This window comes from Dichomitus squalens (assembly GCF_000275845.1).
Source record: "Dichomitus squalens LYAD-421 SS1 unplaced genomic scaffold DICSQscaffold_21, whole genome shotgun sequence".
NCBI lineage: Eukaryota > Fungi > Basidiomycota > Agaricomycetes > Polyporales > Polyporaceae > Dichomitus > Dichomitus squalens.
Window position 1 is genome coordinate 283,163 of NW_006766903.1, and position 26,850 is coordinate 310,012.

Below are 26,850 nucleotides of genomic sequence, written 5' to 3' on the forward strand. Positions count from 1 at the left end.
GATTATTCATCTCCATCTCTATCGATCACGGTTCTCCGAAAGCAGAAATCTAGCGCCATATCCATAGTGCAGTTGTATGTGTACTCTAGCTTGGCGGAATACGGATTTAGAGGTGAAGTGAGCACCTTCTCTTCTCTCGCCTATTGTGTGCTAAGTGCGTTCTGGTAGATGATAGAGTCAGCTTCTGCTGGAAGTAATCCTCGACTCCTGGAGAAGTCTAAGACCTTTTCATGTGCAACGCGACGGCATGCTCGGATGTGATGTCGGAATCCAAGTCTAGGTGCGTATCTGAAACGCCATAACGTCTGATCTTGTATTGTTCTGGAAGACCGTCGCTTCAATTTCCCCTTTGGCTTTTGTTTGAACCCTTGTCGTTGTTTGAGTGGGTGGCCTGATTCTCGAACTTTCCCACAGGCTCATTCACGATCGAGAAAAAGGCAATTCAGTGAATCTTTGTTGCTGAACACCCCTTCGCCCCGACGTGCCCAACGTTGAGCAGATAGTGTTTGTGTTCGACGGTGTAGTGACTTTCATACTCGCTTCATTATCAAGGTTAGAATAGGTCTACGTAGTGAACGCTGACATTGCAGTGTATCAGATACCTTGGCTCTTCTCGTCCCATGAAGCTAGATATATACTCAAACCATCTATGTTTAGTCGCAATCCACTCCGACCCGGACGTGGTAAATCGCTGCTTCTCCTATGTCTACTTGATACTCGACGCCCCACTGGTATTATACACGCTCGCACCGCTAGAAGGTTGAATTGAGACAAGCGGATGCCTGGTTTTCCTAATAGGTCGTCTCCGCTTACGACCTCGACATGAAACCCCTTCGCTTGGGGCTAGATTGTACGTCTTGTGACCGAGCCATGATAGATGGAGATAGAATCTATTCCCCTCGAACATTCCTCTCCATACCAACTACTACATTGGTGCATATCTACCCATACCAGGCTTCAACTCCCTTCAGATGAATGGCTAACTAATATTATGCACCGAGGTCTCCCGAGAGCCGTTCTTGTCAAGGCTGTGAGACTCGTAGGTCAGTGGCCCAAGCACCACCCGAGTGGAACTGCCGGCGGACTCCGGTTCCGCACTGTCCCAGCTCGTTCCCGTGCACCAAATTGTAGCGAGGAGCACGCAGACGATCTCCAAGTAGCCATTGGCGAAGAATACTTCCGCTCCGTGGAAAAGATTGGGGTCGCGGAAGGCGAGAATGATGAGAATGGTGTTCATGATGACAGGGCCGACGAAGTTGAAGGATGCAATCCAGAACAGGTTGCGGAGGCAGTTGGAGTACGACCCTATAAGATTCAAGCATCTCCGATGAGTTGCTACTCGAGATTTTAAGTAAGTGAGCCACATACTGGATCCGTCTGGTCCTATGGTGCTAAGCACACCTGTCGACGATTTACGGAACACGCGGGCTCGCTTCAGCCGGAGGAGAAAGAGCATGGATGCATATCTGTGTCGGGAGTATTAATGTTAATGCAAAACATCGGAATAATGATAATCAAAGCAATCTTACGTATCACAGAAGAGCTCAAGAGCCCATTCGACTTTGGGGTACGGGAGAACCCAAGTGATTTGCCACAACTCAAAAGCACTCTCTGCGTCGTCAATGCCAGCTATTGTCTTCCACCAGATCAGGCCTGCCATCACGCAACGCGCGAGCAGTCCGAGAAGGAATGGAACATAGACGAGGACGAGTCTTATCTTGCTGAGAGTGCGCGGAGGATAGACGGCAAGAAGTCGGATGAACAGGACAACTGAGACGGTGAGGGGGATGAGGAAATTGAGGATACTGCATGCAAGGACGATCCTGGGATGAATGACTTGTCCTAGAATTGCTGCACGCTGCTTCGCATAAGCGCAGGGACACGCTCACGAAAGGCTCACTCACCAAAAATGAGATTGCCAGACCACCGAAGGCGAATCCCATTGATAGAGCGCATACATTGGCGATGAATACCGGAGACTTCCACATTTTAGACCGCGAAACAAACAGATGGATGGTGATCGGAATGAGAATGCCGGTGCACAAAGTCATGAGGACCAAGTCCCCAATAACTTCGGCGAACAATGCTTCGGCAGACTGATCCATCTGAGGTCCAGACGTTGCTATGGCGGTAAATATCGAGTTCGAACTTAGTGTGGAGGACGAAGCAAGTAGTCGAAGCGCTTGGCCTGACTCTGAGCTGAGCTGACTGTGGTTCTTGTAGTCGATTGGGCGTCTGAAAGAAAGGGCCCGAGTGTCATTAGCCCCCGCTGTTCAGCGACTCCTCCAACAACAGAGTTCCCTAATCCGAGAGACTGGCGGGGGATTCAGACGCTGGTCCTCCACCTTTCCATCGTCTGGATGGCGTGGAATCACATTAGGTTTGTTGATGAAGCACACGGGGCTCCTCGATGCCATCTGTGGTGCACCCTTATCTTGGCGGTGATTCATTACTGTTTTACACTGATACCTTGCTGATAATCAAGCAGAGCTTAACCCACATGACATACGTCGGCCTTCGCAATCCCATAGTCCCAGCGCCCATCATGAGTTACAACAGATGTGAACATTAGCGTCGTGTTCCTGCGCTGAGGGGTTTGCTCGGATCAAACGGAAACCCCCACTGGACCCAGTCATGCCACCCTGAGGTCATTGCTCGACTCTATCCCACCGCCGGAAGCGCTTTTGAACAGCAGGAATCTGCGTTGAGAGCATCCCTTGCAAGAGATCGGATGTTCTGTAACTCGAAAATCCGCGCAGCCATGACGAGCTTGTCCCAGAACTTGGAGGCGGCCGGAGCGCGGTATTGCGGGCCTTGCAGAAAGCTGCCACTGACCCACGCACACGGGTGTTATTCCACAGCCAGGGTCAACACGTCTTCCACAAGTGGTACATCCACATAGGTATTCCTCACAATATACCACCACTGCAAAGGTTCACGAGCTCATGACAATTTGTTGTAAGACACCCTACTGGGCCCCTCAATGCCCGGGAAGCGTGATATGAAAGATAGCATCAAGCCACAATGGGCAATGAGGGCGGTTCCTGGGCGCTGGAAGCAACGTCTTCGAGAGATTGCTGGATCACCAGGTATGCTGAGATGCGAAGTTGTTCGACGGATCCTATGCGATTCTCACTGTGCGATGACCGCTACGACGTGCTGAGTGGACCATTTATATGGCGTAACATGGAAAGAGAATTGAAATGAAGGTCTGGGATGTGTGAGAAAGCGAGCGAGAGGGAATCATGCTCAGAGGATAAGAAGCGTCAAAATTGTAAACTAGACTTGCTACCTCGTTATCAGGTTAGGCACCGTCGTGCGGGAATATGTACGCAGCAATACTACTCTGGAATAAATAAGGGCTAAATCCATTTAGATGACTATGTGGTCCACGTCTCAAAGTTCAGCGACGTGTCTCCGAACACAAGTGTCGCGGCATCGCCTCCACACTTCCAGGACATCTCCAGACTTTGCATGCCCACAGCAGCGGAGGTCTTTATCATGTATATGATGCGCATAGCCAAGATGCACACCGCGATTCGGGCTGAATAGAATATATATCGAGCTGTGGAGGGACGTTGTGAACCCCTAATCAGAACATACTGGTCCGCGGTCACTTAGTATAACATACTGACCTTTGGGGACATTCATTTCAGCCGGACGTATGGAATCGTTGTGATCGCTGGAGGCTAGGATTTCTGTACCCCTGTCAAGTATTTATCAGCATGGGTCCATGCATGATACCACTAGACATACATGTGGTACATGCCGTTCGACAACCTGGCAAGAGGAGTGCTAGAGTCATGCGACGCAACATTGGCATTCCGTAGGACGTACTCTGGGTCATCAGAAAGCCCCATGTGAGCAAGCAGAGGAGGACCGTATTCCTTGCGGCATAGCTCCAAAGAAAGGGACTGGGATTGAGGGACCATGCAGGCTCTGAATAGGACGATAGCCACGGGAATGAGGAAGCAAAGGCTCTGGATCGCCATCTGGCCTGTTGCAAAACTATGTGAGTGGCTTCTTTGATCATTGCTAGAGACTTACATGCAAGTTAGAAAGAGGTGAGAATGAGGGCACCGTACCCGCTCAGACAACGATGAAATCAGTATTACCAGTTGTAGTGCGCCTTCAGTGTCCCACAAGATGTATCGAGGATGCAGTTTCTGTATTTGTTGGATGGGGCTTTAGATACTGTTCTTGAACCCGGCACAGCCGATCGAGGGTGAGCGGGAATGTGGGCGAGCTTCTCGCGGCTTGAGAAACCGACTCAAGACGTGAGGCGTTACGCTCATGAACACAATCGGAGTAGAGTCTTGACACCATTCCAGCGTCAAGGTAGTCGGGGTTACTAGAAGCCGTAGCGTCATCCATGATTGGGGCGCCCAAGAACTGCAGCTACGCAGGTGCCCAAAAACCTGACCGCGCCGGTTCCAGATGCTGTCATATATCAAAGCGGGTGGCACCGTGCTTTCCATGCGGCCTTTGCGAGGTTATGTGCGTAGCCCGGGGTGACATACAAGCACAGACGAATGACACGCCTGGCCTCAACGCGATCGTCCTCCTCTCGCAAATTGCAGGATTTTCGACATCACAACCGCGCACACACTCGTCATGATATCATCAATAACAATTTCCCAAGCGCTTTGGACTAGATATCTATGCCTCTCGAATACCACGACGTGACTACAAGCAACGATCTTCGGGACGTCAATCGACTTCCTCAGGCACGTGCAGCACTTGGTTGTCCTCGGAAGTATTGAGCCCGCAGAGCGCCATGTGCATGTTCTTTCGAACATCCTCGCATCTGGAGTCGTGCCTTCTGGATTATGCGGAGGAAGTTCAAACTCACGAAGGCCATTCTGATTACTATATGCGCTCTTTTTAATGCACCGCCCCCTCGCATAGGTGTCCGGGGTCTGCTCAATCGAGCGCACGTAGCATCGAGAATATCGTGATGCTCAGCTGCGCTTCATCAGGAAGGTGACAACTGAAGCCATGTCTCCAGATACCGTGCACCAGTATATAGCGCCCACAGGAAACACTTCTGTGAAGTCTGTGAAGATGGCGGCCGCCGTGTGCCAGATGGCAAGTATAGAGCGTTGATATGTTACGGCACTGCTATTCGCCACGGCCTACCGGACAAGTCTTCTCGGGTACGAACATATCGCGCTGTTCTCAGCGCGAATGGCACTCCATATATCGACCCCCTGAGAGGTCTTACTGTTGTCGTAATTAGAAGATTAATCTCTGTTGTCTCTCCGTCGTCCCGCAACGGCGGTGACCTTACAATCGAAGTAGAACGTGATCAAGCGACCCTCTCCAGATCCAGGATCCAGAATTCATACTGCTAAGGCTCCTTCAAAGTATTACGGATTTGATTCCCTTGCAAAGCCTTAGGTTAATATGTTCCGCTATTGAGGTACTATGGATCATGTGGTGCACTCGATCCTCGTTGAAGGCTCTCGCACATACTGTCAACGCTGTGTGATTCTGCTTGCATGTTTCGGGACATGCAGACCTTGAGAGACAATGGCATGGCGACGATCTATCTAGCGAGGAACATCTTGTGGGCCATATGCTACCCACAGGAAGCACTTCGGCGGTGCGACGGTCTAGGAGAATAAGGGCGAGGTGTCTCGTAAGTAAACCACTGTTAGCCTGAGACATGGCTCCCCTTCCATCATCCAAGTTCAAGCGTGCTGCGCAGGAATCAGTTCTGTAGCACTCCATCTGACGATATAGAATCGCGTGGCGCACGTCAGCGGTCCAAAAACCATGCGAGGTGAGGCGGCGTAATCGAGCCAGAGGACTGCCCGGGAACGGGAAAGCAGACTCCTTCTAGTTGATTCTCCTGTATCAGAATCGTTGGAGGTTCTGAAATGTTCCCTGCCAGTTTCGGCGTGCATCAGAGGGATACGGCACCTAGCATGCTAGAAGGCGTCTCTAAGCCCGACTCGGCGTTGCCGTGGGAAGGCTAGTAAATTCATATATAAATATAAGTACATATATACATGTGCGGAGCTTAGTAACACGACTCCTCTCCCTTGATGCCTGTCTGAGTAATGGACAAGTCACAGGCTACGCTCTACGGTGTTTTGGCTGCCCTCGTAGCGATATACGTGTTCCGATGGAGAACCAACCGGGTAAGGATCTCTATTCACAATTTCGCATCGTCCTGTACTTACGCTCTCTCCTTTCCCCAGCTTCAGCATATCCCAACCCTCGGAGGTCCCTCCGATCCGGTGCTGTCTTACCTGTCAGCGTTCAACTACATCCTCAACAGCACCAAGATTCTCAGAGAGGGATATGAAAGAGTGCGTGCATGGTTTGATCGCAGAAGTGCGCCTCATCGATAAGCGATCCACAAATGGTTTGGTCTCTGGCGGACAGTTCAAGGGTTCGGCGTTCAAGGTCGCAGACTTGGAATCGTGGACGGTGATTTTGAATGGTCCAGAGATGGTGGATGAGATCAGGAAACGGCCGGATGAGGAGCTCTCGGCCATGGAGAGCAACGAAGAGGTGATGTCCATATTGACACCGCGCCTTGCTGTTACCTTGACCATTGACACGTATATTCCAGTTCCTTCAGATACGCTACATCTTTGGCAAGGAGCCGTACGAAGATCCTTATCATATTCGCCTGACCAGGGATAAGTTGACAAGAACCCTGCCGGCCATCGTCCCAGACCTAGTCGATGAGCTGCGGGCAACCCTACCTGAATACGTTCCCACTCATGGCGATGGTACGTAGCCACATTGCATTTATCGTGATATGGATAGTCCGTTGTATGACCCTCCAATGGAAACAACAGAATGGACCACTATAGACGTCACCACGACTACGCAGAAGATTGTCGCTCGCCTGAGCAATCGTGTCTTCGTCGGACTTCCCGTATGTGAGTCTGATAAATACCTGTAGTGGACACGGCTTAACTGAAGTTATCATTAGGTAGAAACGAAGAATATCTGAAGATGGCAGTAAGTATAGCGACGGACCTTATCAAGGACGCATTCATCCTCAAGACGTCCCCCCATTTCCTGCGACCGTGAGATGCACCTACACTTGCGTGCAGGTGCCGATGAGATTTGACTCTTGTCACGCAGAATCGTGGCATGGTTGACTAGTAGCACGAGGCGGACAGTACGTCGCGCCCTCCCATATCTGAGGCCCGTTATCGCAGAGAGGAAGGAGCAGATTGCAGAGCATGGTCTAGGACAAGACTGGCCAGGGAAGCCGGTGAGTCATTCACCCAGTTGCACAAGCGAGAGGTCGCTTACTAAGGGCGTGTAGAACGATATGCTACAATGGATTATAGAGAACGAGATGTTGAGAGGTGCAGAAGACGAAGCCATCATTGCGAGGATTCTACTGGTCAACTTTCAGGCTATCCACACGACATCAACGGTATGTCCAAGCCCACGCTTCATACATTCCAGACAGCCATCTAAGCCTGCAGAGCATTACACATGCGCTCTACCATCTTGCAGCATCCCCGGAATATATACATCCTCTGCGCGAAGAGGTACAGTCCATCATTGCGGCAGAGGGATGGACGAAAACGGCATTGGGCAAGATGCGGAAGCTCGACAGTTTTCTCAAAGAGTCGCAGAGGTACAACGGGATATCCTTGGGTAGGTGAATTCGCTTGTGGCATACCAACGCTTTGATGTGGTATTGATACTTGGTCATCTATGTCCAGTTGCTCCGGGACGGAAGGCGCTGAAAGACGTCCGGCTTAGCGACGGCACAGTCATCCCCGCGGGCACGATGGTCAACATGAACACCCACCGTTTACATCTAGACGACGCCTGTTACCCTAACGCGAACGAATTCGACCCTTTCCGCTTCGCGCGCATCCGCGAGGTCGATGGGGAGGGCACGAAGCACCAGTTCACACACACGTCGAATCAATATGTGGCGTTCGGTATTGGACGGCACGCCTGGTGAGTCGCGCGTCACAGCCCATTATCTTTCATTGTACGATACAAACGCTGCCACTGTTTCATTTTCAGCCCCGGACGGTTTTTTGCCGCCACTGAGCTCAAGGCGCTGCTCGCGTACATCGTGATCAACTATGATCTGAAGGTCGCTGGAGACGGGACGCGTCCACGCAATCTATACTTCAGCCACGCTATCCTCCCGAGCATGAGCGGGAAGATCATGCTCAGAAAGTGTCAAGTGGAGGAGGTAACGTGATTGTAGATTCTGGACAGGCGAGGCGTTATACACGGAGTGGACATCGTATAATATCGCTGCATATACGCTTCTTGACTACTGTTTTGCTCATCGACCAGCGGTCACGGGATTATCTATCCACCATTCAATTATATCTCGGTTTTGAGCCACGCCGCCCTGAAGTATTACCAGTCGCGCGCAGTTCGACAAAGTGCAACATGTCAACCAAATGCCTGTAGGGGCTCACTTTGTCGAGAACAGCAGGTCTCACCGCCTGCACGCAAGGGACCTTTGCCAGCAAACATTCGAGACCCCTGGAATGGGACAGATGACTCGTTTACTACAGCCATGAGATCAGCTGGATACATACGGGTGCGGATAGGCATACACGGAGTGCCAGTGCTTGATACACGCATCGGATATAATCTGCTCGGGGATTCTACCTCGCACGATGTATGCGAGCGTAAATGCTCATATTACCTATTATTCCATGAAATGTACGGGGTACTGACAATACAAATGCATGTATGTAAGAGCATAGAGTATTGTATGGTCGACTGTAGCGAATGCGGCTGCTGTGAGCAAGATTGCCCATGGCAATCGCAAGCACTGAACACGCCGGGCACGCCCAGAGGTGTTCGCGACGTGATCGCAGAAGCTGGTAAGGGGAAAAAAGGGCAGAAATGTCAGAAGACCGCCTGAGCGGCGTGCACCCACCTGGCTAACGCGAGAATCAGCACACGTTGGGAAAAATGGTATTTGCGCACCTGCATTGCCGAGACTACCGATCAGGGCACCCACAAACAGAAGCGACTCGGCAGAAAGGCACGCCGGCAGGGAAGATGCAATATACCGCTCCCAATAATTGCACTGATTTCGGGATAATCGTCAGTACCCATCGCACAGGCGCGAGGGAACGCTAAGGTAGCGAGCATCGGCCGCCGTCGGTGGTCAACAGAGAGCGAATTGAAGTATGATATGCTCAGACGCGTGAAGTGGAGGACTACAGGACACACATCCGGATAGACCTGAACTTACCGGATGGACGTCTAGACACATCGTCATAGTAGTGGATGCAAACAGATCTTGAGTATCAAACGCCGGGCTGTTGCCCGTTGTCCAGGAGCGTCTATAGTGTCAAAGAGCAGGCCTTCAGCACGGACGCGAACATATACGTGCGAAGAGAAAGACACAGGGAGTGTAAGTGCGCACATTGGGGCCGCAGCAACGACATCTATCGGCACGCAGCATCAGAAGGCATGGCGTAGTGGAGGTGTGAAGGGGACGAGACATACCTGGGAGCATCCTCGGGTGGTCAATGATTGATGCCCAGTGAAAACCCCGTCTATTGCCAACGATTGCTGCCTATTGCCATCTAATGCCGTCTTTTCTGAGCGATTTGGATGACAGCTCGGCGTCTAAAGCGGCTCGATTCATATATCGATTGGCTCGTTTTATATATACAATGGACCATTTGACGTCGATCGAAAGTATCAAACGGGTCTTCGACGTATATACTACTGTTGCATCCATGTCCACTATATATACTGCCTGTGTGCCAACCGACGGTTTTCCGACCATATCCATTCTTACGTCGTCTTCGATCTCGTCCCTGGCTCCTTTGTCCATGACGCCATCGGTGTCCGCGACACTCTTATAAAGGTGGGCGATGGCCGGCCTCCCGTCTCTGCGCCCTTTCTTCCCTCCTCTCACCATCCCTTCCTGTCCTTGGGTACACTCACTCACAGTGAGGCTAACAGGTAGGGCATCGCTGTCTCAGTCTGTACATGTCACACACAGGTGAGTGGGCTAGTCGCTGTCGTACAGCATACAGGTAAGTCGCACACGAGGTTATTGCACAGGGAGCAAAGAGCGCGTGAGGCAATGCAGCAGTACTTAGTGATAGGTCACTGAATGTCGTCGCACGGGTGCGGGGAGTAGCGTACTAGTATGTAATCCGACCAATGTACCGTAGAGTAGCCACCTATAAATATCCTCGTCCATGCGCGATCTAGAACCGGATAAAGCATACGAATTTTTCAGTACTGTCGTAATCTGTCCCAATCTGTTTGTCAGACGTTGAATAGAGTGAAACATACCAATATCGGGGGGAAAAGATACAAATAGACGTGAAAAGTTGATCGGCGGCAAATAGCTTTTTGTGCCTTTTGTCACCGTTTTCCATCGAATGATACCGATTTCTATCGATTTCTAGGTATTACTGTCTTTTCGCCAGACAGAAATCGGCTGAAAAAGACCAGAATAGTGGGAAACAGACGGGGTTCTCACTGGGATTGATGACTCTTCACCAGAGCTCCGGCCGCACAGGTCCTGAGCGCTGAGCGTTAATGTACATCGCCCGTTAGCACACATTCTGGCTGGGAAACACACTTGAGACATTCGGTTTCGTTTGCATGCTCTGACAGTGCCACCACGTTGCATGGTCGACTTGCTGGTCAAACAGAGACGAGTTGAGGGATGGCACCCTATGAGAGTAAGACAAAACATTGAGCATCGGAGCAGAATATAAGATCGCCCACAGTCAGATGAGCAGCTGTGGCCAAGCAGAAAGGAAGGATGCAAGCCTCGCTACGTCGGGCTGCGTCATCGCCGTTGCCATTGCATTTGATCGGAACCGCATTTCAGGCGCTTATTGTACCGACTAACTCCGATCTCAACCTGAGCAGTACGACTCTATGACCCAACGACATTCGACTCGTAGCCCTTCATGATCCCGCTCAGTATTATATATCAGCCATTGCCTGCTTGAATTTTTTGCATCACATTAAGAACGTGCGTTCTACGTTGCTCGGAAGACGGACCCGTCGCCACACGAGCGCTCGGGCCGCTCAAAACATCTTTTCAGTTCGCCATGCACCTACTCAAGTCCACACTTCGGGATGTCTTTCCAGACTCATGATATCGGCCAATGTACGGCCTATCATTAAGGCGTAGGTTTTCTGGTGTCTAAATGAGAAGCTGCATCACTGCCACTTTCAAGTATGCATCTCCTCGTTCCTCCGCTTCAACATTTTGTCCTTCGTATCAAAGAGACGTTATCCCCTACCTAGCCTACCCAAAAACCCTAGTATAACTTGTAGAAGTCGAACAACTAGGTTGCCGCCCGATGCATCGGCAACCGGATTTCCGACTAGGACCATAACCCGGCCTTATCTACCTGCTCTCCACCCTGTATGTGCTAAGTCCTCGCGTTCGCATCTTCTTCTTGATTTCTGCATTTCAGCGAGAGGAAGAGTATGGGTGCATTTTTTCACTATGTACAGGCGCGATTTAGGACTGATCTCCCCCAGGGAGCGTCGAAGCCGCCTTAAGGTCTGCACCAGAGCTGTCGTTGGCCTCGTGAACCTTGAGCCGTATGGGGAGGGCGTCGAAACCGCAGGCGCGTTTTTCCATCCCATTCGCAAAAGTGCGCATTCATAGCTTATGTCCTGAAATATCCTATACTACTGAGCACTCTTGCGTGACCACTTGGCGATGCCAGTCGAGTTCACTATACCAATTAGCGACTCCCTCCACTACCTACTCTCGAGCCTCATATTAACAATACTAACAGAAGGGAGGCCGAACCGCGACAAGGTTATGTATCAACCAGAGACGCCCCTGAATCGAGGCTGTTGTCTATGCATACAACAATAAATTCTCGGCCAATGCCCTACTACCTATATCTCATACTCTAAGCCAACATCTTCAAGGCTGTATATTTGTAACGGGTACCTTACTCCAAGACGTGAGCCCTCGCACTTTCGCACAAGGACCAGGACCGACGTAGATGTGTACATGACCGTATCGGGATTCAGACATACTCCTGCCAGAGCGAGAAAGTTCACCCAATTTTTTTCTTCGAATATCACACCAGTCAGAGTCTCCAGGGTCCTCAGAACCTGCGTAGTAGCTCCTGTCATGAGAAGACGTCTCCGCGCTCCCAAGTAAGTCAACGATGATTGATCATCATCCAGGCGGCTAAGCACTGCCTGCGGAACAATCGGACAGGCGGTGCCACACTACTCTCCTTCTTGTTCATCATGCTATTGCAATACTTGGAACTAGTTACTTCTGAGATCGGCACCCGGTAGCTAGGTAAAGCACATGTATTGCCGTAAGGCGTTTGTAAGCCCAGATAGCACCCACTCAGAAGAGCTTGTCGTGATGATCGGAGCAAATATGACACAGCTTAACCTGTATATAGTGGCCTAGCTCAATGCGTATACTTTAATTCCTTCTCTGTTCTACCGTATGGAGGTATCTCAGGGTGCCGTCTATGGTGCTTTGGCTGCACTATTGGCCATGTACATTCTCCGATGGCGACGCAGCCCAGTGAGTTCTCTCTTCACAACGGCGCCTCATCCCTGCTGATCCGATTTGACGTACAGCTGTATCGGATCCCTACTCTTGGAGGGCCTTCTGATCCAGTGCTATCCTACTGGTCCGCGTTCATCTATCTCATCAACAGTAGGCATATTCTTAGAGAGGGTTACGAGAAGGTGCGCGTATACCCCGCTGAGATCTAGTCCATGACCTTATTCGCCTAAATAGTTCCATGGTTCCGCCTTCAAAATCGCTCTTCTCGACTCATGGATGGTAATTGTGAACGGATCAAAGCTCGTAGAGGAGATAAAGAGACGATCGGGAGAGGAACTTTCGGCGGTGGAAGAGACCGAAGAGGTATATATCCCACAATCCTGCTCTCCCCTTGCTTGATACTAGGCGGACCTTGACCAATGTTGCATATCCTCTAGTTCCTGCAGATCCAATATATTCTCGGTTGCGAGCCTCGCGACGATCCTTATCATGTCGACCTGATCAGCGGCAAATTGACCAGAACACTCTCCGCCATCCTCCCAGAGCTACTAGACGAGCTAAGGGTATCCCTGCCAGAGTATGTTCCAACCCATGATGATGGTACGTGATCCATGATGACGGGTATCATGATATGGTAAATACATCAATGAGGACTAAACACGTACCGTTAGAATGGGCCACGGTAGACGCCACTATGACTATGCAAAGAGTTGTCGCTCGCCTCAGTAACCGGGCCTTCGTTGGACTTCCCATATGTGAGTATCGTACAAGTTCATAACTTCTAAGCGAAGGTTGTTGTATTGACATTTTCAAAGGCAGAGACAAAGAGTATCTGAGGCTAGCAACAGCAGTAGCGATGGATTTCGTGAAAGACGGTTTCATTTTGAAGATGTTCCCTCAGTTCCTCAGGCCGTAAGCCATCTATTCTGCGTGAGTCTGCATGAGATCTGAGACTTGTCCTATAGAGTCGTCGCAATGTTGACAGGGAGTACAAAGCGTACAATACGTCGCACTCTACCCTACCTGAGGCCGGTTATCAGGGAGAGGAGGTCGCAGATCGCAGAACACGGTCTGGGACCCGACATGCCAGGAAAGCCGGTGCGTCGCAGTCTCAATTTCCTCCTGCGACATTCTTCGCGCGCGATTGACAATCAGTTATGTAGGGTGACATGCTCCAGTGGATTATAGAGCAGGCAGTCCAGAGAGAGGGGGACGATGAGTCGATTGTCACAAGAGTCCTTTTGGTCAACTTTGCGTCTATTCACACGGCGTCCATGGTAAGTCCCATTATATCCTCAATACCCTACAGAAGCAGTGCTCAGCAAGCAGAGTATCACACACGCCCTGTACCATCTTGCAGCAGCTCCAGAATACGCTGAACCTCTTCGCGAAGAGGTTATGTCGGTCACAGAAGCACATGGATGGACGAAGGCTGCCATGGGCAGGATGTGGAAGCTTGACAGCTTTCTCAAGGAATCCCAGCGGTACAACGGCATCGCATTAAGTAGGTGCATCCCGTTCGTATGATCTCTTTGTATTGCTAACTCCCTGATTCAAAATATCAATTGAGCAGCTACTATTGGACGAAAGGCAATCAAAGATGTCATTCTAAGTGACGGCACGGTCATTCCCGCAGGCACTAGGGTAGCCTCGAACACATACGGGATGCACTTCGACAACGCATACTACCCCGATGCTGACAAGTTTGATCCTTTCCGCTTTTTGAACATTCGGAAAGTCCAGGGCGAAAGCACAAAGCACCAATTAGTGAACACGTCGAATGATTACGCGGCCTTCGGTGTCGGACGACATGCCTGGTGAGTTCCCTGATACTCTCTCAGTATCTGCGTCCAGAGGTTATATCTCATGTCTATCACTCCCATCTAGCCCTGGGAGATTCTTTGCGGCCATAGAGCTGAAGGCGATGCTCGCGTACATTGTGCTCAACTACGACTTGAAGATGTCTGGGGATGGGGCACGCCCCCCGAACATGTATATTGGCCCCACTGTCCTACCGAGCATGAACGGCAAGATTTTGTTCAGAAGACGTCGGACAACAGGGACTTCATAAATCCGTATCCCGATACTATCTATGCCAGCCGACACGGATATCCGCAACAGTGTACTCCGGCTGTTTACTAGTGCTTATATGGGCAAACCTTTGTACTCTCGAGCGAGATCGGGTCGTTCGCGAGTGGGCAAATAGTCAACGGTGTATGGCGTACTTTCACGAGAAATATGTACAACAATCTCGGCCAAAACTCTGCACTGCCTGCAACCATCCCGCAGAATGAAGGGACGTCGAGACCTGAATAGCATCTCGGCTGTCCAGAGCTATTTTCCTGCAAGGAGACAGCGACAAAGCACTGGACGAGCTACCGGGGGTATCCAAATTTGGCAACATTATCAAGTGCATGTGTAGTGTGATCCAGCTGTCTATTTCAGTAGAGGACGTAAAGCATACGGCCGGCACAACGGTATGGGGAGTTCGCATGTCAGTATATTGAGGGCATCAGCGCGGCAATATATTGTGCATGGAATGAGACGCGTAGTATGAGATCGTTCAGGTCCAAAGCAGCGTATACACAGAGTAGTATGGCACGAGGACTTATGAGGTTCTGCATCGATGCGGAGGCGATATAGATGTCTATGTTACTTGCATGGGTGCGACAGCACCAGAATGGGCAGCACAACGGACACGGCATTCTTTGTGATAAGTGATTATGTATAGGTACAATGATTTGCTGTGTACACAATGGACGTCAATGAGTAGATATACAATGGATTAGCTGCTTAAGATGCCCATGTCTCGACGTCCAATGCTTTGTCTCCAAAGACAAGGTTAGCGGCATCCTTTGAACGCATCCATACTACCTCCAGGGTTCGCATACCCGTCGCGGCAGCATGGGTCATTGTGTGGATTAGAGGTATGACAAGACGGTCAACTGGAGACCATGCTAAAGCAAGGATAGGATCTTATGTCAACCCGAGATTCAAATGTGTTAGAATACAGAGTATGAGAACGAATCAGCAGTAAAGACATACTCCGTCCATGATGCGTCTGCAGTGGTCCTTCCCCCTCTGGGAGGGGTTTGGCGGCCATGATCGTAGTGCTACTATGGAGGATATGAGTCACACTGCTACATCCAGATACCTGAGACCTGAGCGTTGGAGAAGTAATCCACTAACCCGCCTGATGGACTGCTAGATCGCTGCGCCACGACTTCCATGTGCTGGGAACTGTCCCTCGACCGGACCACCGAGTCCATGTCGTCCAAGTGTAGAGGAGTTAATACCTTTGGGAAGGGTCCAGTGAAAGTGTAGCAGAGTGAGAACGAGGGATCCAGACGACAACGTGCACGGGTGAGCGGGTTTGGCTTGGCTTGAGTACGTTCGGGGGGAGATAAGGAGGTTTGTCACCATATGGAACGTATAAGCCCCGCAGAAACAGCACTTGCATCCGGAGAGATTGTCATCGAATCTTCTCCGCTTCATCAAATCACGACCCACCTGAGTTGCTTTGCGAATGTATCCGTCACAGCCTGTGCGACAGTGGCGCTTGCCTATTTCGTATCATACGGCTCTAAGAGCCATCGTAGCGGGGACACATCGTGCCTGGCCGCTTGTCAAAGAAGGTTCTTTGGTACAGCGCCTCAGTCGAAACCTTCCGCTACTTCCCATAATAAAGTTCAATGGGCGCTCGGCGTCAGAGAGGCCAGCATAGACATTCTGTGCCGCTCGCGTCAATCTCGGAACAGCGAAGGGTGCCCTGTCAGTCATGCCACCAGCAGGACCTTGTCCTCACTGCCTGCCTTATCCGAGCCGGTATGACATGGAGCATCGCACCCGATCCACATAATGACAGGAAGGAAGAATAGCTACCTCATAGAAGTGCAAGAACGTGCGTTAAATGAATGGTGGACCCCCCGAAACCAGTGTCTTTGAAGCGCAAATAACCAGGAGCTCCATTAGGCTACTTATTATATGGCTGTTCAGCCCAATGCTATTGAGGCGCGCGCTTAGGTCGCGCTCAACCAATGATGAAAGTGACAAATGGGATGGGCAGCAATACGCAGGGGAGCAACACGCCAGTAAACGGCACCAAGCACGGATGCATGTTTAATGTTCAAGGCCGGATGTGTCAAGATGGGCGATAGATAGGAGCATCATACCTCAACATCTAGAGCTCTCCTCGGGCTCACGGCGGCGTGTGGCTCGGAGAGTCGATGCCGGTTTGGCTTCTATTCCCGATCTATTTCCTTGGGCAGCGTGGGAAGAGTACCGCGTTGGCTCTCAGGGCCTTTCGAGTAGGGTGTCCTGACGCAAACGGTCAATGTCTCTTTTCGCTTTGCCCTGACTTTGACCCTCTCCTTTGAAGGCACAAAATATGGAAACGCCGAAAGGTCTAGTTATCGTGGTCACCGGAGCCAACAGGTGAGAGACATTCAGACCTTACTTCCTGGCCGCTCATGCGAAGTCTCCGTTAGTGGGGTTGGCTTCGGTATATGTCATCGACTTCTCGTTCAGCTCTCCACAGGTCACCCTTCCGACTCAAAGCCGTACTTTGATGTCTCTAAGCCTGAGCATGGTGCTCATGAAGTCGCGGCTGACGAATACGCTTTCTCTGCCGATGCTGGGGTGACCATAATCCTCGCGTGCCGCAGTCCTGCTCGAGGTCAGGAAGCGAAGACAAAGCTTTCTCGTCTCTTGGATGAACACATATCCAAGCTCAAGCGAGGGTCTCAGGAGCACGAGTATGCCAGCACATTTAGACGCAACGTCAGGCTCTCAGTTGAATTACTTGACTTGGCCTCGATCAAGAGCGTGTTGGAATTTGGCCAGACGGTCGCTAAGAAGTACGTCGCTCCGTCCATGTCTGAAATGTACAATGAATACAACATTTCGTCTCTGATTGCAGCTACGAGTACATCTCACATCTCATCCTCAATGCCGGTACCGCGACATATAGCCATCTCGACACTCTCCGCTTCATTGTGGATCTAGCGCGCTACCCAATGTTTGGCGCACGGAACCCCCGCGCCAACTTACAAGTCAGCGGAGTTATGAGTCAAGACAACCTAGGCTACGTGTTCCAGTGTAACGTATTTGGACACTATGTTCTTGTGAGTGACCCGAGCTGGCATCCCGCAGAACAAGCATTGATGCTCTGCAACACGCACAGTACCGCTCCGTCCAACACCTCCTCATCGCATATGCGAACGTGTCCAAGCTCTCAGCCAGAGTGTTGTGGATGGGATCGCTCGAAGCCGCTCCTCTCTTCGATCCCGAGGACGACTGGCAACTCACCAATACTTTACATTCATACCAGGGTTCGAAATATGAGCTTGAGCTCCTGTCGTTCGAGCTCGACAAGCGCGCTCTCAACCCCAAGCACGCTGATGTGGGGACGGCACTTGGTGACCTTGCTGGATCCCACGGCAAAATACGTCACCTGATTGTTAGCCCGGGCGTTGTCCAAACGAACATGAGCAAGACGCTGAACATCAAGATCCCGGGATACCTGTTCCAGGCAAGAATGCTACTTGGCATGGTGCGTCGTACTGAAATCTACGTGGATCCTGCCTGATTTGAGTACGTCTAGCTTCGCTTCTGTGGATGTACCCACATAATGAGTTCACTCTATGCTGCGGCTGTCGGACCTGTGCACGTTGCTCTTGCCCCCCTCAACTCCATTCCGACTCCACAGAACATGCCTCACGTTCGACCAGCGGACACTGGTTACCCACCTTGGCATGTATACTACGGCCAGACGACATCTGAGGCCCAGATGTGCCGGATTGGGTCGGAGAGTAATCGATGGGGGAAAGAACGACCGGGGATAGTTGCTGTCCCAGTCTGGGAGGCGTATCCAAATTTGAGTCAGACGTTGCTAGAGCGATTTGAGAGACTTTATCAGACTTTTCTGCAGGCATATGCTAGTAATTCTACTTAGAAGAGAGGCATGTAGATAGTGTGATGGTGTCTCCCCCAGAGAAATCAGTCGTCAATGCGCCCTATCACTATTCATGCACATTGACACTTTGCATGTTCAACCCGGATCCCTCTCCTATCGGAAAACCCGACGAGCCAACCCTTCTTGGGCGTGTAGTGATGTCTGTGTCTCAAACAATCTGAACATGGAATACTGCCGATAGTCAGAGGCGAAGTCCTTGGTAGGAGCAGTCGCATCAACGGCGCTCTGTACACTCGAGGTTTATCCTACGCGGCTGACCTCCTATACCGGAGTTGGTGAAAACTCGTAGGAGCCCGAAGTAAAAAATTGGTGGGAGGAGTTGAGCGACGTTGGGTGGGGATACAGCGACCTCGATCCGTATTTCATCAAGTCCAGGCCCGGGGATACTCTGAGCCATCCGGCGTCCCGATTTCGTGGGAGGGGGCCGTAAGTCTGATCTTATGAGCAGGCTCAAGCTTGGTGCAGCGCGCGCAGCCGAGCTTGTAGGATCGTCTCGTCGTTCACCTTCCGCCAGAAGTATAGTATACAGTACCCTCTTGGGCACAGGACTGTGATAGCGCATGTTGCGTGAGAGGTTGATGCAAGAAAATGTTGTATAGTGGTCAGACAGCCGCTCATGGGGCCGCCAAGAGTTGTCAACCGGCGAATGCAGCTTGACCACTACCCCATAGGATAGCCATGTATAGTACTTACTAACTGGGGGTCGGGATGTGGGAACGTGGTATCCGTGTATTGCACGCGTACAACATGGACGATCATGCCACCTCAACGAGTCTTCCCTCTCCTCATCTTTTCATCCTCATTCTCCTCATGCTTTCCGCCTTCATAGACAGCGTCCTACGCCTGTATAGGCCCCATAAGCAATATCTCCAAGGCGCTAGAGTGCTCCTCCTACACCAGATCCGCGAACCTAGCGTGTCTCACTTCCGCCGATTGTCATCGTACCACGCGGAAATCGCGGCATTCTCATCTTGTCAGGAAAATTTTCGTCTTGCGAATCTCAGAACAGGTTCTCGACATCGAAGACAATACGTAAGGAAAGTTCCGGACGGTCAGGACTGAAGAGAAGAGGCGAGCGTGAGGTGGACGGCGAAAATCGCAGCGAATGTATACTACGGTATACGGTGCCTCCAGCAAGGAAACCTAGGATGCATTCAGCATAGAGATAAGCATATACGCAGGCCAGGGGACATACAGTGCGTGATGAGATAACCACGGAACACCGTCATCGCGGCACCCAGAAGGCTGACAGCGAACCCGTGCTTGTCCCACTCACGTTCGCCGTGGAAGGAAGGATGATAGCCAAAGCGCGGGCGCGGAGCGGAGCTGAGGAGAGTATGGGCGAGAGAGTCTTGCACGGAATGTTACTCGCCAGACGAGATGGAGACGAGATATCTGCAAAGGGAACGATGGTGCAAACGAAGGACGTAGCAGCCAGTAGCGTTCGAACATGTTGCCCTGCGAAGTGTTCGCCCAGGACGACGCTGACTTGCATTTTCGTCGTGAGTGGTGGACGTGGTAATCTGGATGCGGAAGTGACTCATATAAAAAATCAATGGGGTCAAGATAGCTCGGATTTGGGACGCCAGCGTTGAACGCGAGCTAGGGGCGAGGGCGTGGCGGTAGGCGTTGATCGGGGATGGCCGGGAGGGAGGGGTAGAGCAATATGTCCGTCGCACTTGTCCCTATTGCTAGAAAGATCAGAGCTTGCATATTTGAGCAGAAAGGAATGAGGCGCGGAGGGCATACAGTCACGATGGATTTCGCTTTGGACTGGAGGGAAAATGAGACCCAATAAGTCCGTCATCGCTGCGGCGACCACTACTACTCCCAGGTTGCTTCCCGCAACCGCAAGGTAGTCCTAGAACACCAGACCTCAGAAGCAGTTTGTAATATCACAAGACCAACGGCGTGAGCAATCGCTGAGACAGTAAGAGATAGGACCTGCTTACCTCTGGCAGGAGGAGCGAGTACGACAAGCATGCTAATCCGCAACGATGTGTCCGTACGGTATGTCGGCCGTCACTATGCAGATCAGCGCGAGCGGGTGGCATGGAAATTTACGTGGCCTGAGTGCTGACGAGCGCTTGCACTCAATGCTCGGGCCGAACGTAGCATGGCAATATTCTGTTCAAACTTCGCGTCAGGGAGAATGGGTTGTCTACAACCACGACAAGCTCGCTCATCTCCTCGCCGGATGAGACTCGGATACGAACTCTGCTTCCTATAGCACGGTGCCGGCGATGAACGGCATTTCTGGGGAAGTAGCCAGCTACGAGGAGCTTGGCTGAAAGACTGGGATCAAGCCTGTCGGTCCTCCAGGTCAAGAGAGGAACAACTGGGGTAGCAGCGATGAGGCGGGTTCCAAGGTGAGGGACAGGGCAGATTTTGTGAGCATTAGGCATGCACGCGAAGGTGCATCCTGCCGTGGCGATCGTCTTGCGAACGCATTCCACACGGCTTCACGTAATTTACCAGAACGCACTCAACGTGCGACAGGCGGGAGAAAGACAGATGTTACTTACTGCGACTTGAATACCGTGATTAACCAAGCCGGAGTTCAGAGCGAGATACGCAATTGATCATGTGGATCCAGAACTCTATCCTAATTCGACGGGCTACAGAGAAGAATGAATGAGATCACCTTGAAGATGACATGGTAGCATACCTCGCTGGGACCGCACCGGCGCTCCAGGTTCGACGTCCTCTGCTCCTTCCGGGGGGTTGGACGGGCGCAAGGCGATACTTTACACTGCAGTATACGATCGGCGCCCCCTGAAGTCATCGCGTCAGCACAGCAGCTCTATGAAAACGCCACTGCTTGTGGCTCACCTTCAAGACGCCGCTCTGCACAGTGATATCTGTCGCTGGTTGATAGACATGTCAACTTCAAAAAGGCCGCCGCCGTGGATTCGGAGAAGCGCAGAAACAGGACAGAGCCTCGGAAGAGCGAAGGTCGTTCAATGTCAAGCAGTCTTCATAGACGCTCGTGAACTGACGGCAGAACGGTCTTAGAGGAACGTTGCGCTGCCTGAGACATGGGGAGCAGAGTGAATAGGAAGAACGCGTCATAAGTCGCACCTGAAGGGCAGTGGAATCGCAGACGATCAACTCGCGATATCTCATATACCCAGCTCAGGTCTAGCGGCCCAAACCTGCTGGTCATCCGCACGACGGGCAGCGTCCTGCGCCCGCGCTCGGGATCCCTTCGAGTGAAACGGAGGTCTGTTTTCGGGACAGTCGTAACTTTTCCCATTGCCGACGCGTGCCAAAGGGCGCTGAAGGGTCGGCAATGGGAAAGTTGTACTCGCTCAGAGGTTTTACAGCCCTTTGACAAAGAACGATTCGAGGCGGTGCCCATAGTGCCATTGTGCCCCAGCAATTGAAACCGGAGCGCAGCACTAGATCGCATTTTAGGTTGACTGAGAGCATGAAGTAGCCTATACATCAGCCCCTTGCAAGATTCTAACTTCATATAGATTGCCTAACCGGCTCGCTGCGAGTGTTTAACAGGCGTACCATGTCACTCAAAACACTATCACTTGTTCTAGGGCACTCATTCATCGCTATTCAGCAGTGTCTATCTACTGAAGAGTTCTCTAGGCTATGCTATGTAAAGCATCTTCTCTGAGGAGAGGAGCGACGGCGGCAACGACGGGAAGATTTGATGGACCGAAGGGCCCGTTTGACTCCAATGTGAGGTGGGGACAATCTCAAGAGCCAGCCACAACAGTCGAAGAGACGAGCACGCAGTGTTGAGCAAACAGGACAAGCAGGATAGAGGAGGACACAGCTACAACATAATCGTTGGAAGAGAGCATCGTTTTCGGACAAAAAGGTTAGAGAAATCCCGTCGACCGGCTCTCTCCGAAAAGGCGCCTATCAGTTGCCTGGCGGACACGGCGATTGCCATCACCCACGGACAGACTCGAGACTCGCAGCATCCCAGCTCTCTGTGTGTACGATGTACATCCCTTCGATACCTTGAACTTGGGGCTATGGTGGCCGTCTATCATGAGAGATTCGCGGCCCAAGCGGTCCCAGAGCGGCGAAGGATGTCACCGAACACGAGTCTCTCGCCGCTCAGAAGGCAGCGGCCTTGTGGCGGCAGCGCAGGTGGTCAGGTTATCAACGCTTCTCGCTCCACAGAGAGAAGTTTAAGGTCTTTTGAGGCATGTACTATCATGTTCATCTTTACGACATCTCTACATCCGCCTAGCTCACATGGGGACCATAAGGCACATGTGATCCGATCTGTCAAGGGAAATAGCAGACGGTGGAAGTAGAATCGTTGTTGGTGTATAAACCCATGAGGCCGCACCCTTCTTCCACGTCACGACGAAGAGAGCTGGACGCGACGTCTGTACGGCCATCCTCACTGCAGAGCGGGCGCTTAACTCTTCCTGCAAGTAGAATAGGACATCAATATGGGCGTTGGCATATACGAACTCTTTGAGCAATTTCCATTCCCCAACTCCTTCATAATCAATTTGGCGGCAGTCACTGTTGTTTCCAGTGTGCTCCGACGAAGGTGGATTCTGTTACACAAGCTGGAAACTCATATATGAGTCTGTATCCGCTGTAAACGTCCCGGTGTTAGTAAAAAAAGTCTCTATCATCCTGCAAGGATCAGATGTGGTTCGTGGAAGCCCTCGCCCCGACTGCAATTCAACTCACGATGGGGCAGAAACCATCACTTCTCTAGGAATTCTAGAGGCTTCGGCCTGTCATGTCAGTTAAGCTCCGTCTGTTTATAACCAAGATTTTCACGGGAGAATTGAAGCTCTTCATATAGCTCTTCGCCATCTAATAAATGAAAGGAAAAATGAGGGAGCAGTTGTAAATGATTCTGATACCCATCCGATTCACGGAAACTCATTTTCGAAGCCCTTTGCCAGCGGGGCTTATGACATGCGACGCTTTCTTTGCAGACGCTCAAACCACTACAAAAGCCGCATTGACATCTGAGTTACAAAAAGAGCTGCGGACACTTTCCCCCTCATTCCTACTAAGTTCTAAACCCGACGTTCACCGCCATAGCAGCTTCGAGTTACCATATGGCCCAGTCCGCCGAAACATCGTTTGCCGAAGTTATCGGGGACTTGATCCTCATGACTTTGTGTACCGGCATTCTTATTCCAATTACTATCCAGCTATTTGTGTTGCGATCTAGAATGTGGAGGTCACCAATATTCATCGCCAATATATGCTCTCTTTCGATGGGATTTGTCTTTGGCGGTCTGGCTATTGCATTTCTGGTGAGTGAGTCTTTGTACAGGGTCTCCCTGCGCTTATGCCAGGCAGCGGGCAGCAATTTTGGGAAGATCCGTTCCTTCCAAGATCGTACTTGCAATCAGTATCATCAATTTCCTGATCCCCGTCACCGTCTCAGTTGTCCTGTTCATCCGACTTCTTGCCGTCTATCCTCCGCGCACTCTCAGCAAGACAAGACTCGTCCTAGTCTATGCTCCATTCCTTCTCGGATTGCTCGCGCGTTGCGTAATGGCAGGCCTGATCTGGTGGAAGACAGTAGCAGGCATCGAGGACTCAGAGACCTCACTTGAGTTATGGCAAGTCACATGGACTCTGCCGTACCCCAAAGTCGAATGGGGTCTTGAGCTCTTCTGTGACACGTAAGAATGATTCTAATTACTATCCCAACGCTTCGCACTGACAGTACTACTCCCAACGAAGATATGCATCTATGCTCTTTCTACTCCGGTTGAAGCGAGCCCGCATGTTCCGTAAATCCTCGACGGGTGTGCTTAGCACCATAGGACCAGACGGCTCCAGTATGTAATTCATTTCTTAAGAATTTGGAGTTACAACTCACGGGGATGCTGGTATCTTATAGGGTCGTACTCCACCTGTCTCCGCAACCTATTCTGGATCGCATCCTTCAACTTCGTCGGTCCTGTCATCATGAACACTATTCTCATTATTCTCGCCTTCCGCGACCCCAATCGCTACCACGGAGCGGAAGTATTTTTCGCCAACGGCTACCTGGAGATTGTTTGCGTGCTCCTTGCTACGATCTGGTGCACAGGGACGAGCTGGGACAGTGCCGAATCGGTGTCCGCCGGTGGTCCCACGCCGATTGTGTTTGCGCCACTAACCTGCGAATCGCAGAGTCTAGACAAGGACGGCTCTCCGGGAGACCTCGGTGCATGATAGTAGCTAGCCATTCATGTTCGCAAATTCCCAGAAGACGGGTAGGCGTGGACAAAGCACACTTAGAGTGGATCCGGCTCAGAGGAACGTTTCGAGAAGGGATTTCGGTACATTTGTATGTCCGTACGTCCTGATAATTACCACAAGATGTCCATGCATCATTGCAAATGCAAATAAGCGGAGACATATACACGACGCCGCCTATCAGCCGTCCGAGCGAATGATGTTCTAGTGAACCATCGAGTCTCACGTAGACGTATGAGATGTAATGACTTACCATTTCGTGGTAGGTTTATATGCCGACTGAAAGTGACTCTGTGAGTGTCAACCAACCTCCATTGAGCAAGCCGAGCCTAGGTACCTGATATGCACTGCAGTACCCACGTACACCGTCTGTGCTAACTTCAGTGTCCTGCGGCAATTTGATTGCGAGGGCCCGGGAGGCCAAGTGGTTGTCAGCGAGGACACGAACTATTCTACCTTCTCGTAAGACGAGAAAGAGCAAGATACGGAATCTGTGTTCGTTCGGCACGATCTTCAGGGAGCGAAGAGCTTGCATGGACGGCCGAGAATTAGACTCCTCGGTTCGCGCGTCCCTAAGTATGACGCTCAGCTCTCAGTATACTCCAGCTCTAGATGGAGAGTGGGCGGACCATTCAGTGGGTAGCCGTTGGACGTTGTGCGATGCGAACTTCACTCCATCGTGCACCATTGAGTATCTTTCGCAGGGCTGTACAGTCGCTTTTCATGGACGAGCCATTCACCTCTCATCAGACTGTCGATTATTGGTGGTGAATCAGTCTTCTGATCCATCGCTGCAATGGCTGCGGCATAGACAAAGGAATATACGGGCTGACTTTGATTGAAGTATTCGAGACCTGAAAGGGCGGTTACCTCATCACGCCAAATACAATTCCTAGTCTAAACATCAGGTTTGCATGCACGCCAGCAAGGTACACATTCTGCAACGACATGTTGTACCAGCATCCAGTCCGTCAAGCAGGTTGTCCAGCCCGCACATCTGGGTGGGGAGGCCTGTCAAAGTCCGAAGCCCTCGACGACGCCCAAGTGCCTCGCGAAGGAGCGCCCGAGTACCGCGCGGTCCTCCTCAGGCTACTAGGTAGGGTAGCACACGCCCGTGCCGTTCGTAAACGATGTAGTCGGGCTCCCGAATGCAGCTCCCAGGAGTGTTTCGCTCCAACCGGACGTCGAACGTGACCGTTTTCTACGCGGGCACACGTGGCCCCCCGAGTGCCACAGCGCAAAGTCTTGCTGGCGTACAGCGGCCTGTACTGCTGGGCGCTCTCAGGGTCGCGTAACGTGGCTTTGCGCGCCAGGGTGGAGGCACACTGGCGAGGGCAATGATTCGGCTTAGACTTCGCCAAGCCCCAGGTGTATAGCGGCCACTGGCCCGACGTGATCGTCCCCTGGAAAACGGAACCGTAAGCTCGCGTTTGTCGACCTTGGACTGCAGCGCGACTGGCACCGAGAAGCGCGCAGACACGATGAGGCCGAGAAGTAGAGAGCTACACGTCGATCTTGCACGCTTCTATGAGGGGCTGGCCAATGTCGGTCGAGGCAATACGGTGGACGGCGGGATATGGTCACGAGAGGTCAAAACGATGCCGCTGCGTGCCAGTATGTCAAGCTTAGGGACGCCGGCCCACGCGTTGGTCTCGTCAGTGTGCTGTGCAGAACGGTCGGAAGGGGGACGCTCCTTAATCTCGTACCACCACCTGTGGCGACTTTCCCACGGTCGTAAGCCAATAGGAGCGGGCTACGACGTGCGGTCAGTTACTCTCTGGGCGACATACTAGCGTACAAAACATACTTTAAGAACAACATAGTGATAAAATGCCACCGGAACCTAACAGACGAGGTGCGACAGCATCGCCACTAGTTGCTACGCGAGCGAAGAAGACACCGGCTACCCATCCGACGGGTGCATCGTCTACCAGGCACCTCCGGTCGACATCCACGGAGTCCTTTGTAGAGGCATCGGAGAAGATCCAGTCGTTGGACGACGCCATGAAGATACTACGCAAACACCAGATGGTCCCTGCCGCAGGAGACCCCACAGCTGAGGGACTGGTCACAGGACTCCAACACGTAGGAGTGAGTCTCGGAAACGTTGCTTGGGCGTCCGAGTGCTGCATCGCGCTAGCGGTCTACGCTAAGGCAGTCCTGGATAACGCGGTGAGTAGTT

The 26,850-nt window shown here is 51.6% G+C and overlaps 6 protein-coding genes across 6 annotated transcripts; 4 read left to right on the forward strand and 2 right to left on the reverse strand.

Moving 5' to 3' along the window:
* Window positions 1-1,525: 1,525 nt before the first annotated feature.
* Window positions 1,526-2,105, reverse strand: DICSQDRAFT_63210 (uncharacterized protein; the record flags this gene model as incomplete). The annotated part of the gene is made up of 2 exons (XM_007366926.1): window positions 1,526-1,842; window positions 1,901-2,105. The coding sequence occupies 2 exons, from the start codon at window positions 2,103-2,105 to the stop codon at window positions 1,526-1,528; spliced, it is 522 nt and encodes a 173-aa protein (XP_007366988.1).
* Window positions 2,106-3,380: 1,275 nt separating this feature from the next.
* On the reverse strand, window positions 3,381-3,992 carry DICSQDRAFT_127802 (uncharacterized protein; the record flags this gene model as incomplete). Its single annotated transcript, XM_007366927.1, has 4 exons — window positions 3,381-3,544; window positions 3,636-3,706; window positions 3,757-3,780; window positions 3,838-3,992. 4 exons carry the CDS (start codon window positions 3,990-3,992, stop codon window positions 3,381-3,383), a joined length of 414 nt encoding a protein of 137 aa, XP_007366989.1.
* A 2,073-nt stretch (window positions 3,993-6,065) lies between these two features.
* DICSQDRAFT_107694 (cytochrome P450) lies at window positions 6,066-8,314 on the forward strand (the record flags this gene model as incomplete). The annotated part of the gene is made up of 11 exons (XM_007366928.1): window positions 6,066-6,146; window positions 6,207-6,317; window positions 6,394-6,522; window positions 6,584-6,746; window positions 6,816-6,899; window positions 6,953-7,049; window positions 7,108-7,240; window positions 7,295-7,408; window positions 7,461-7,635; window positions 7,704-7,947; window positions 8,017-8,314. The coding sequence occupies 11 exons, from the start codon at window positions 6,066-6,068 to the stop codon at window positions 8,198-8,200; spliced, it is 1,515 nt and encodes a 504-aa protein (XP_007366990.1). The 3' UTR covers window positions 8,201-8,314.
* Window positions 8,315-12,433: 4,119 nt separating this feature from the next.
* Window positions 12,434-14,570, forward strand: DICSQDRAFT_162100 (cytochrome P450; the record flags this gene model as incomplete). Its single annotated transcript, XM_007366929.1, has 11 exons — window positions 12,434-12,514; window positions 12,571-12,681; window positions 12,734-12,862; window positions 12,937-13,099; window positions 13,171-13,254; window positions 13,315-13,411; window positions 13,465-13,597; window positions 13,663-13,776; window positions 13,829-14,003; window positions 14,073-14,316; window positions 14,387-14,570. The coding sequence occupies 11 exons, from the start codon at window positions 12,434-12,436 to the stop codon at window positions 14,568-14,570; spliced, it is 1,515 nt and encodes a 504-aa protein (XP_007366991.1).
* A 2,285-nt stretch (window positions 14,571-16,855) lies between these two features.
* Window positions 16,856-18,510, forward strand: DICSQDRAFT_88133 (uncharacterized protein). Its single transcript, XM_007366930.1, has 5 exons — window positions 16,856-16,933; window positions 16,987-17,355; window positions 17,418-17,622; window positions 17,682-18,050; window positions 18,102-18,510. Exons 1-5 carry the CDS (start codon window positions 16,887-16,889, stop codon window positions 18,450-18,452), a joined length of 1,341 nt encoding a protein of 446 aa, XP_007366992.1. The 5' UTR covers window positions 16,856-16,886; the 3' UTR covers window positions 18,453-18,510.
* A 5,020-nt stretch (window positions 18,511-23,530) lies between these two features.
* On the forward strand, window positions 23,531-24,110 carry DICSQDRAFT_63164 (uncharacterized protein; the record flags this gene model as incomplete). Its single annotated transcript, XM_007366931.1, has 2 exons — window positions 23,531-23,735; window positions 23,785-24,110. 2 exons carry the CDS (start codon window positions 23,531-23,533, stop codon window positions 24,108-24,110), a joined length of 531 nt encoding a protein of 176 aa, XP_007366993.1.
* Window positions 24,111-26,850: the final 2,740 nt, after the last annotated feature.